At 35.5% G+C, this 12,793-nt stretch overlaps 1 protein-coding gene across 4 annotated transcripts in view; it reads left to right on the forward strand.

Moving 5' to 3' along the window:
- Positions 1-12,395, forward strand: part of RCOR3 (REST corepressor 3) — a 52,865-nt gene extending 40,470 nt beyond the window's left edge. For 2 of the 4 annotated variants that reach the window (XM_074222596.1, XM_074222597.1), the window contains exons 11-12: positions 6,385-6,626; positions 7,088-12,395. In XM_074222596.1, the coding sequence (XP_074078697.1) occupies positions 6,385-6,626; positions 7,088-7,432 (587 nt within the window). In that variant the 3' untranslated portion in view covers positions 7,433-12,395. The remainder of the gene's footprint in view (positions 1-6,384; positions 6,627-7,087) is intronic. The other 2 variants (XM_074222598.1, XM_074222599.1) reach the window with 1 other exon arrangement.
- Positions 12,396-12,793: the final 398 nt, after the last annotated feature.

Raw genomic sequence — 12,793 nt, forward strand, 5'->3', positions numbered from 1 at the left:
TTGATTCTTCCTTATGTGATTTTTTGAGGGAGTTGTCTCAGATCTAGCAGTTTGTTTTCCTTTGTAATTACTGTGACCTTGAACCCTACAGTACTGTTGCCTAAAATACACACACACACACACACACACACACACAAATTCAGTACATGCAGAAACAGACATCTTTGATGGAGGTGAGAGAGAGATTTAGGAACAATATATGAAACAACAGAAGAGAGTCAGAAAGGCGCAACTATATGAAGAGTTTGCAGACTTGCCTGAGGTAGATCACAAGACTAAGCATAATATGGAAAATCTCTGTACAGCTAATGCTTTTGCACATGTTTCTTAGGGGCATCAGATTAAGGACTTGAAAATGACCTCAGTATCTTCGCCAACCCATTCAATTTTGAAATAAGGAAAGGAAACTCAAGATGGGAAAATGACTTGCCCAAAATCAGCAAGGATGCCACACCAGTCTTCTGACTCTCCCAAATCCTGGCCTTTTTCTGCTGTGCTACATTATCCTCTCTCTCTTGATTCAAAAAAACTTTTAAAAAGAGGATAAAGATCCTTGGAAGTGTTATAATAGAATATGGGAAAGGTTAAAACTCAGGATAAAATGTCATTTTATTTTTCATAAAGCAGACATCATTGTAGAAATTGGAATAATCAGTATTGACAATTTCAAGACCCACTATCTCTGGGGATATGCTACCAGGGAGCAAAAACTTAAAGGGGATGAAAAATCTCTCATGCATACATTTTTAAATATTTATTAACAACAAAGAAGGAACAACTGTCCTGTAGTTTATATCTTCCTTTTTCCTTTCTTGAAGTTTTAAAGCCAAGTGTAGTTGTAACACTTGTAGTCCCTGCTGCAGAGGTAATTAAGACTTGAGTTTGATACTTCTGAGCTTCTGAATGAGTGTCTTAGACTAAGTCTGCCACTGATTTAGTGAGCCTCTGGAAGAGCCACTGGGCTTCTTGAGAAATTTGGGAAGACACTGACCCAGCTCAGAAGAGTGGAGCCGCTGAAAGCTTTTGTGCCAGTCCCTATTAAGATAGAATGCATGTGTGGCTATGACACTTCCAGCCTAGGCAGAATAGGGAGGCTCAGGAAAGAAATAGGGAAGATTCATGGAAGGAAGGAGTAGAGGAGGGGAATGTATTTTTCATCTGTCCACAGTGGAATTCACATTTCCGCTGGATTGCATCCCCAGAATTGCCAAGTGATTGTTCTGTGCCTGACACTAGGCAAGGGAGAAGAAGGAAAAGGAAATTTTCAGACTTGTCAAACAGTAAAAACCCCCATGCTTTTCAAAGTTGGACAAGTGCCATAATGAAAAAAAATATTTTAAACCAGCCAAACTTAATTGCATTCATAGACTCTGTCTCTCTCTCCCTACCCATTTATGTGTGTGTGTATCTCTGCATATCTATGTTATATGTATATAATTTTAGCAAAGACCACTTTACACAGTTCTGCTCCACTCACATTCAATTCACATAGAAGTTGAGTTATCACCTTCATAATGTCATTGATCCTTTTCAAGAATGAAGGATGATGACCACCAACAATATGATCTTATAAAAGGCAGCAAGGTAAAGAATGTAAAGAGGCTTGTCCAAACAGCTTGTATTCAATACCTGTTTCTGGCAGCTATTGGCTGGGTGAACCTGGGCAAGTCATATAATCATTTGGTATCCCAAGGCAACTATTTAAGATTTTAACTAGTAAAAATCATTCTAACTGCAGTGCAAGAAAGAGTTTCTTCACCACCAGCCTGGACCAAAACAAAATATTTAAGAACTTAAAGTACACATTTTGAGCTACTTTGTTAGGGCAAGGGATATTTTTCATCTTAAGTAATTCATACTATGATTTTATTGGTTAATGATATCCTGTTGGTTAGCATTAGCATAAAAAATGTAGAGGTTTCTTCAGCTTTAACAAACTTCATCCTCTCATCACACCAAAGGGAGTTTTTTTTTTTAACCTAAAAGAGGGAAAACAGATTAATAGACTATTTTCTTATAGCTTTCAGGCAATTTTTAGAAATTTTGATTCTTTAATCCTTGACGTGCTTATAATTATTTTAATGTTCTGTACATTTTTTCCAATGGTTATTGGTAGTATATCTGTTTGTCCTATGAGTGGGAAGTTAACTGACCTAAGTTTTATTCATATGTTAATTAAGACAGTTTTTTCAGCCCTTTTTCCTGAGAATGATAATATAGGTCGTATTCTTTCTAATCAATATTTTGACAGTAAGGGGTGAACCCTTTACCCCAGATACAGCTAGACTCTGGCAAGTTGCTCAAAGAATTTCTATGCCATTGGTGGAGACAATAATGGTTATATTCTACATCAGAGCAATGGCCTTTCCTAAAAGAAGTGGAACAGCAAGAAGCAGTCAGGAAAAGAAGATTGCTCTACAAAATATGTGAGGTTCATTGATTAGAAGTATTTTATAATCTGATCCCACTTAAACATTTGTTGGACATGGAATCTTCAGATTTGCTCTAAATTTAGTAAGATCAGAGTTCGGTTTCATTTTGTGAATAAAACCTGCTACCGAAGTAATTTAACTGTGAAGTAATTTAGAATCCTCTTCATTTTAGTTAGTTCATTTATGATTTAGCAGAGACTGTGAAAGAAAACCTTGCATAAGAAGTTTATTTGACCCATTTTTTTCTTTTGCTAAAAGATAGTCAACAAATGTTGTACTAATCACTACAAACTTAGCCATATGAGGCATTTAGAAAAACTGACAGATTATTGGAATTTCCCATGAAAGTGGGGAGAGACTAATCTGTTGTAGGAGGGGAAGGAAATTATACAAACTCTTAACCTTGTGCCTAGGGAACTTGATCCCCCTCTCATTCATCCATACTCATAAGATACCATGTAGATCTAGGAACTACTGAAAAAGCAACTCTGTTTGGATTTTGAAAGCTTGAAGTTTAGAGGGAAAGAAATCAAAAAGTTTAACCAATAATATAGTAAAATTTGACTTTGTGGTGTATACTCAAATTTGGGTTTGTGTATGAATAGTTGGCATTATAATAGTACTATCTGGCTAAGAGTGAACAGACCTTGGTTATAATCCTGAATTCATGAAACAGTATTTGAAATACAGAGTCTTGATTTTAGTTCTTGAAATTCTGAAAATAGTGTATTCTGTTAACAGGAAATCTTGGTCTTCCAGCTATTGTAAGGTTAGGATTACCTAGCAGCATAATGCTATAATTGTAGCAAAACATAACTAGCTTCTACTGGGTAGCCACTTTTTGTTTATACCTTCACTTTTATTTGTAAAAGTGACACTAATACATGGCCTTTATCAAAGAAGTCCTTTGAAGAAATTAGAAAATGCACCTGCTTTCTTTGTAAAAGTTGGTGAAGAGAAGATCTGGTTGTGGAAAATTATCCGAGGGAGGGAGAGAAATAGATTTATAAATTGTGATGTGAGAATAAAAACCATCAATCATTTTAAGAAATAAATGGTTTAGGGATGGCTAGGTGGCACAGTGGATAGAGCACTGGCCTTGGAGTCAGGAGTACCTGAGTTCAAATCCAGCCTCAGACACTTAATAATTACCTGGCTGTGTGGCCTTGGGCAAGCCACTTAACCCCATTGCCTTGCAAAAAAAAACTTAAAAAAAAAAGAAAGAAATGCTTTGCATGGCCGTTCAATAGTAGCAACACACATATACATAAGTGTAGTACATGTACTCCATGATTTTATCACTGAATAAAACACTTACAAGACTACATTATACCAGACCCATACCTGTCATGGGATTCTAACATAAATCATTTGTTGGAAGTAAAGACAATTTAAATATATTTTATCAAAATTTTAAACAATGTCAAAAATAACAATTTTTGATTATATAAATGCCCATGCATTCCTCTGTTTCCATTTATAGTTCTCAAACCTTAAACTATATTGTTGTATTTACATACATATATATAGTGTGTGTATATGTATGATGTATATAATATATGTGTGTATACACACACACATATGACATTTACAGTAACAAAATGCTTAAAGCCATAAGTTCCAGTGCTTTCAATTAGCATTGGTGTGGTACTTATGCTATTAAGAGCTTTGATAAGGAGCTGGCTTGGTGGATAGAGCACTGGATGTAGAGTAAGAAAGATCTGAGTTGGTTTTGTGATCCTAGGCAAGTCACTAGACCTCTGTTTGCCTTAATCCACTGGAGAAGGAACTGGCAAACACTCCAGTCTTTGCCAAGAAAATCTCATTGACAATATGATCACAGGATCACATAGTCAGACACAACTAAACTTTTGAACACACACAAGAGCTTATTTTATTCTTTTTCTATAATAAATAATAAACCATTTTATTTTTCACTTAAGGCTAATTTTTGCTTGTGTTGGATTAATAAGCTCATATAACTTGATTTTTATTGCTTTCATTCTTGTCTCTTTTATTACTAAAGTTCTGGCTACTATGAATGTGGCTACCAAGTGAAGAGACCAAAATATCTGAATTTTTTTCCTAACTTGAACTAAATACCCTTCTTCATGTTACTTTCATCTTTAAATGATATAGTGATGTTAGTTCTGTATCCCAAAGAGATAATAATAAAAAGGGGGGGGGGAGGACCTACATGTGCAAAAATATTTATAGCAGCCCGTTTCTTAAATAAAGAACAGACCAACTTCAGAACTATCTGGAAAGACTTCTATAAACTGATGCAAAGTGAAAGGAACAGAACCAAGAAAACATTGTATACAGTATCAGCAACATTGTGCGATGATCAACTATGAATGACTCAGCTCTTCTCAGCAACTCAATGATCCAAGACAAGTACAAAGGACTCATGAAGGAAAATGCTATATATACATTCAGATAAAGATGTGATGGACTCTGAATGCAGATCAAAGCATTTTTTTTATTTTATTCTTTTGTGTTTTTTCTTTTCATTTGTTTCTTGCAAACTATGACTAATATAGAAGTATGTTTTACATGATAGCACATGTAGAACACATCAAATTCCCTACCATTTTCAGAAGAGGCAGGCAGGGAGGGAGAAAAAAATTGAAATTCAAAGTCTTGTAAAAATAAATACTAAAAATTGGCTTGATATGTAAATGGGGGGATACCAATTTTTAAAACTTAAAAAAAGACAGTGAAATTATTTTTATTTAAAGTTTTGAGTTCTAAATTCTGTTCCTCCCTGCCTAAGACAGTTGTACAGATATAGGTTATGCTGTGTGATTAAATATAACATGTCCATATTAGTCATGATGGACAAGAAGACTTGAATAAAAGAAAAAAGCGAAAGAGTGAAAAATATTCATGCTTCAGTCTATATTCAAACAATATCAGCTCTTTCTCTGAAGATGAACACATACTTCATCATTAGTCCTTTGGAATTGTCTTGGATCATTGTATTACTGAAAATAGCAAAGTCATTCACAGTTAGTTCTTCATCGAACAATATTGCTGTTACTCTGAATTATGTTCTCCTGGTTCTGTGAACTTATTTTTAAAAGATAAAGTTCATTAGTAATAGATAATGCTAGAAAATATCAGAACCAGGCAAAAATAATGGATTCATAAATGTATAAATTTTAATTGTATTATCCCTTGTCATATAAAACTTCCATATTGGAAAATAACTTCACCATATACATATATAGCAGCATATTTTTTAAAATATTCTATTGATAGCACTCTCATGTATAATTGCAGAGATCAACATCTAAGCAGTAGTCAAAATTACTATCTTAAATTTTATACCTTAATTGCTTGAATATTTTAAAATCTTACTTTCAAGATTGTGGTTTTTAACATTGTTCCTAACATTCCAACAATTATTTAATAAATGTTTTCTTATTATAATAATAAACCTTTGCATTTTACATCTAAATTCTGGCACCTTTTTATTCCCTCATAATGGTGCAAGCATACATTAGTGTGCAAAATAGCAGTAAAGTGAAAACATAAATTATTTCCTGGGAAGAAAACTCAGGCTAACCATTCAGGTCTTTTAGGTAAGAAGTAACTTACTCCTATTCAGTGTTGCTTAGATGTAGCCAACTGCCCAGATTATTTTTTGGGGGGGTGAATGTGGCATTGATGATGGAGCAAAGAATTCAGGGTTTCACAGCAAATGGACTGCTCAAGGGAGAGGATTAAATAAAACGCTGAATATTTTAAAACTGGTAAGTTATAAATGTTTAGTCTAAGGCAAGTGGCTGGCTCAAAGTTAGTAACAGAAATTTTTATCCTGTGACCCTGGCTTAACAAATGAGAATTTATCAACACTGGTATCTTGTATGTGTGCATGATGTATAGTACACAAAGCTTTCCTTATTGATTGTTCCTTCACAGGTGTATTATTTACTTTGCCTTCCAGGTGTCCGCAAATATGGTAAAGATTTTCAAGCTATTGCAGATGTAATTGGCAACAAGACTGTTGGCCAAGTGAAGAACTTCTTTGTAAACTACAGGCGTCGATTTAACTTAGAGGAGGTATTGCAGGAGTGGGAAGCAGAACAAGGAACCCAGGCTTCTAATGGTGATGCTTCTACCTTAGGGGAGGAGACAAAAAGTGCTTCTAATGGGCCCTCAGGAAAGAGCACTGATGAAGAAGAGGAGGTGTGTTTGTCTATGAGAACCGAGCTAATATGAGTTGAGGAATAGCATTTCGTGTGGTGTACCATAAGGTTAATTTATCAGGGGACTGGCAAATGAGCATGAAAGGTTGACAATACACTTACTCAGTGGTATGTTTCTTGTGACTGTTGAGTCATAATGTCATGCAGAGAGCTGCTTCTGGAAGATTGGAGAGTGTATTGTTCTTTCATAGTCTTATTTTTTATTTCCTCTGTTAAAACTGTTTACTAATAAAGATGCTTGCCTGATAGCTTCATTGTTTTTGTTTTTGTTTTTGTTTTATTTTAAAAATAAATACATAAAACTTGCGCTTCCAACAAATGCAGGTATTATGTTTTGTTTTGTTTTTTGTATTTTCTGTGACAATCCAAACTATATTTTATTAAGCTCTGTAGGCATGGGCATCTCATAAAGGTATTTGTTTCCTTTTTCATTTCCTGTAGGTACAGACTATTCAAGCCACCCAGCCTCTGGGCCCATCACCTCCTGCCCCAGCTTCCACTCCAACTCCAGCAGCCCCCATTGCCACTCTGAACCAGCCTCCACCACTGCTTCGCCCAACACTTCCTGCCGCCCCAGCTCTCCATCGGCAGCCTCCACCACTCCAGCAGCAGGCCCGGTTCATTCAACCTCGACCAACTCTCAATCAGCCTCCCCCACCTCTCATTCGCCCTGCTAATTCAATGCCTCCCCGTCTAAACCCAAGACCAGTTTTGTCGACAGTTGGTGGCCAACAGCCACCATCATTGATTGGAATTCAGACAGACTCACAATCTTCAATGCATTAAGGAAATTAAATTGGACAGAGCTGCAGTAACTTCTAATCCCATCAGTATGCCAGTGTTGTCTGGCAGTTGAAAAAGTGAGGAAGGGGCAAACCTTTCTAGATTTTGAAGTGGGAAGTTTCAAAGGGAGGCTGAAAGTCAATGATATGTTACAATGAACATCAACAAAATTTTTTAGTGCACCAGACTAAAATATTACACAACTTGAAGCCTCCAATTATCCCTTTTTTCTATGAATATTTGTTCAAGGAAGTATCCCACAAAAGGGGAAAAAAAGATTGTGTTCTGTGCACCAAGGTTGTTTGATTTTTACTGTATTTATTTTACTGAAGTTCTTTATATTCCAACCTCTTTATATTCAAAGTTCATAGTACAAGAATATGTCTATTTAGGAATTGTGAAAACTCCATAGACTTTGAAATTAACATGGAGTTTGGCTTTTTTGTTTGCTTCTTCGATTTAATTTTTTTAAAAAAGTATTTTCCTATGTTAGGAGTGAAAGAATAAATAGCCTGCATTTCAGTTTTTGGCAAATGTTCTATTAAAAATAGTACAATTCAATGCACCTTTAAGAAAATGCATCAGCTTGACCCTTTTTTTCCTCCAAAAAACATTGCATTCTTTCTAATGGAAATTTAGGATATATGTGTATGTATGTCTATATGTATATATCTATGCATTCCTTTGAAAGAAAGCAATTTAATCAATTGCAAAGCAATTACATGAAGCCACAAAGAATGTATTGAATTTATCCCTCTTAAGCGATGTTGGGTCTTAATACAAAGTTGAATTCTTCATGGCCCATCATCCTTAGTAAGAGAGCTTACTATCAGTATTGGAGTGATTCCTTTTACTTTTCATTTAAGAATGAGGATATAATCTGTTAAAGAATAGTGTCTTTGTTTAATTCCTTTCAAACTGAATTATTTTAAGAAAACTTCTTTTCTAGATTGTTAAATGCTACATGCTTTAAACCAATAAGTTGCATGTAACAATTACTATTTGGAAGCTATAGAAGAGAGTATTATTTATCAATTATGTGAAGGTGGTGGCTATGAAATGTTATCCTTTCAGAATTTGGGTTTTCTGAGCAAAAAATTGCCTCCCTCTCATTTCATTTTATCTTTAATATTTTATTGATGAGTCTCTAATGTGTTATTTGGATACATTTGTGAGTGTTCTTGCAACTCATGAGTTTTGTCTAGGACTTAATCATCAAAATTATTTGTTTAAAAATTAATCTGATATATACTATCTAAAAGTATATTGAATGTATGTTCATCAATTGTGCTGTTAACTAAAATAGATGTGCTATGAGCCCTTTTGTTAAGGCACCACTATATGTAACTCTTCCTTACACTATGTAATTATCAAGCACCTAATGAGAGCTCTGTAGCACCGTGCAATGAGAGATAATGTTTCAGCAATCACAGTTTTGATACAGAAATTTTTAAGTTCACTGTTGGAATCATGACATGATAAAAAGAGATAGGCTACTTGGATGCTTATTGTTGTGGATTTTAAGGTTCAATTTCTAATTTTTAGCCTTAGATGCATTCTCATAGCATAATTTCTTTAGCAGATTCAAAAACAATTCCTAATAACCCTTACTTACGTTATAGAGAGTTGATTTTTCCTGACATTGGAAAATTATCCTTATTGGGTTCTCCAATGCCTTGAAACCAATTTCAATTTTCCTGATTGGTTTCAGTGCTAAAGTGGTACTGCTGCCTTCAACATGGGCCTTCAAAGTAAATTTAGACAGTTTTCTCAAAAACTAGTAGTACCAGTTTTCGACTATATTGGAACAACTACATATAAGTCTTGATCTTCTAATAGAACCAGATGAAATCTGTGCTTCAAATTTTTAACTTAAAAGAATCCACTTAGAGCATTTTGAACATAAGTTGGAGACAGTTACAGTGTCTTAAAGGAAGGCATCTAAAGTATTTTTGTTAAGTATTAGATTGACTCACAAATGTGCGCACTATATCTTTGCAACCTTTTTTTGTCTTGTCTCGTCAATAGAACTTCAGTATACAGTATGTGAAGTGTGTCAGTAAAGTTGGTCGACACCAGCATCTATCAAGCTTCTTAGTACTTTGTGATTCAGTTAAAAAAATCTGTTCTTTCCCAGACTTGGGCCAAGGTGCTGTATCTGAGGGATATGCTATAATTTGATTTGCATACATTTAGAGCACATATAGGGAAATCTTAGCTTCAGTAGTAACATGACAATGTATATAGTGAAATGTCTTTTTATCGTGTGCTTTGCATATTATGTAAATACTTTGCACGTCTTTCCCCACTCCCATCTCCTTTTTTTTCTTTTTCTTTCTTTTCTTTTTTTTTTTTTTTTGGTTTAAGCAGTGTTTGGCCTAAAAGAGTGATATGCTTGCTGCTTAATCAAAGGATTAAAATTTTAAAGAAGTCTGTGTCTTCTATTTTTATATAATTTAACATGTGAGCAAATTAGGACCTTTTTACTGTGAACTTTATATTGAGGAAAGATTTAGAGCTATCTAAAATTAAATTTTTGTTTATTTCAGGGTCAAGCATTTTGAAAGCTATATAACTTTGGTAACTTCTAAGAAATTACCAAAGTATTTTTCAACTTATTTAAAATAATAAATGAATGACATATTGACACCGCTAATAAATGTCACAGATTCTATATTCTGCATGTTTTATCCTCAATGTGATTGTATGAGGAAACTGAATTTTTTTTTTATTTATAAAGCTGGCAAATACAAAACTGCAAAAACAGACTTTGAAATCAGGTTGAACAATCAAGGTTAAGAGAACAGCAAACTAAGAGAATGTGGTATTGGTGTCTTCATTATTATTTATAAGCAGGGCCCTACCAAACTAATGTCATGAGGCTTATAATAAAATATTGGAGTTGATGGGAGAAAAAAAAACCAAAAACCTGGAAACACGAATTTCTCTGATCAGTATGACTTCTGACAAACACAGACATTTTTGCTGGAGTACCCAGAATCTTAAATTTTAGGTGGGGGGGGATAATCTGATTTTTACTTTAAAGAGGGAATTCATTGCTCTAACATCTATGTGCCATTCTTTTGTTGGGTTTAATCTGTATGTCTTTTAATTTGTTCCAACAACGCTTGTTAAAGCTTTTGTTAAGCACCTACTGTTTGCCAAATGCCAGGAGGTACTGGTGGTACCTTTGTGTCACATTGGGCCACCAGAAAGTAGATAATACATTACATTTTTTACCTTGATACATTTAGTTTTCTAAGCCAAATCAATAAGTATTTATTAAGTGCCTGCTCTGTGTCAGACATAGTGCTGAGCTCTGGGAATGCAAAGAAAGCAAAAACTACCTGCCCTTAAGAAGCTCAATTTATTGAAGATAACATGTAAATATATATTCTGGGTAAATTGGAGATAATCAGAAGATGTTAGCATTCTGGGGGCACTTAAAAAAGATTTCTCCCAGAAGGCAAGATTTTCAATGGGATTTGAAGGAAGTCAGGAGGTAGAGGGGAAAACTGCTGGTGAAAAATCTTAGATGGAATGTTGTATTGGAGCCAGGTGTAAGAAGCCTGGAAAGGTAGAGGAGCCAGGTTATGAAAGGATTTCAAAGGCACTATATTTGATTCTGGGGATAGCAGGGAGATATTGGAGTTTATTGAATGGAATGGGGAGGAGTTTGGGATCCAACCTTCTCTTAAGATCCCTTTGATAACTGAGTAGAGGATGTCCAGGGAGACCAAATAGGAAAAAGTGTAAGGTGATGCATCGAGGTGATGCCATACAAGAGATGGTCAAATGTGGAATCACCAAATGGACAGACCAGGCTGCTAGGTGGCACCATAGTGCAGAGTGTGGAACTCATCTCCCTGAATTTAAATCTGACTTCACTAGCTAGCTAGCTGTGTGACCTTGGACAAGTCACTTCACCCTGTTTGCCTCAGTTCCTTATCTGTAAAATGAGCTGGAGAAAGAAATGGAAAACCATTCCAGTATCCTTGCCAAGAAAATCTCCAATGTAATCACGAAGAGTTGGACATGAAATTATGGAACAGCAACTTGTACCAGAAAGTGTGCTAAGGACTGGAGATTCAAAATCAACTACTGCCCTTTGGAGCTTACAGTCTACTATGGGTAATGTATACAAATGAGTGACTACAAAGTAACTGGGGTGGGGGGTAGAGCACTATCAATTAGATCTGGGGAGAAATCCCATAGGAGATGATCCTTGGGGACATAGAACTGGTATTCAGGAGAGAAATGAAAGTTGGACATGTGAGTCATATACTAAGGGAAGAGAGTTCCCTAAACGAGCAAAAAAGAGAAGGGAATGCAGGACAGTCTTAGGGTACGTCCACACATAGGAAATGGATGATGATGCTGAAAAGGAGACTGAAAAGAGAACTAGGAAAGGACAGTGAGTCATGGAAACCTAGGAAGGAGAGAGTATCCAGGAGGAGGGAACAATTACAAAATCAAATTCTTCAAAGAATCAAGGAGGAAGACCAAGAAAAAGCTCTAATAAATCATTGGGGTAAATGCTTCAAAAGAAATTGTGCAGAGCAATTTCAGTTGAGTGGTGAAGATAGTCAGGGGTTCAGAAATGAGTAAAGGTGAGGTGCAGATAGCTTTTTTCTAGGAGTTTGTGAAAAGGATAGACAACAGAGGAGATGAAGGACCATAGTTTAAGGGAAAGTCAAAGTGGAAGTTTTAAGGATAGATCTGGATTGGATTGTAAGGAAGAAGACCAGATAAGGAAAGATTGGAAAGGACCATTTGAGTATTGTGGCCTCAAGGAAAAACTTGGACAAATGTCCCAGTCAAAGAAATGTGGTTCATTGTGTCCTTGAAAAGATATGATAAAAGAGGGGCAGCTAGGTGGTGAAGTAGGTAGAGCACCGGCCCTTGAGTCAGGAGTACCTGAGTGCAAATCCAACCTCGGACACTTAATAATTACCTAACTGTGGCCTTGGGCAAGCCACTTAACCCCGTTTGCCTTGCAAAAACCTAAAAAAAAAAAAAAGATAAAAGAAAATGTAGGCAAATAATCCAAGAGGTAAACATCACTAATAATTTCTGTACTGGTGGAATAAGATGCTACTGCTGTTGCCCTCATTTGTTCTGCACATATATTGAGCACCAATTTTGTTCAATGTACTATGTAAACATTGGAATGATAAGATAAGACAGGTCCCTGACCTCAAATTTTACAATCTACTTGGAAGGTGAGGCATGTTTTTCAAGTAACTAAAATATACAATAGAACAAGTGTGCATGAAGTTATTAATTTGGGCTTTAAAAACGAATAAGAAAGGAGAAGCTAGGTAGCAAGGTGGATTGAGCACCAGCCCTGATCAGGAGGATCTG

The sequence above is a fragment of the Macrotis lagotis genome, chromosome 2 (genome assembly GCF_037893015.1).
Source record: "Macrotis lagotis isolate mMagLag1 chromosome 2, bilby.v1.9.chrom.fasta, whole genome shotgun sequence".
In the NCBI taxonomy this organism is placed as follows: Eukaryota; Metazoa; Chordata; class Mammalia; order Peramelemorphia; family Peramelidae; genus Macrotis; species Macrotis lagotis.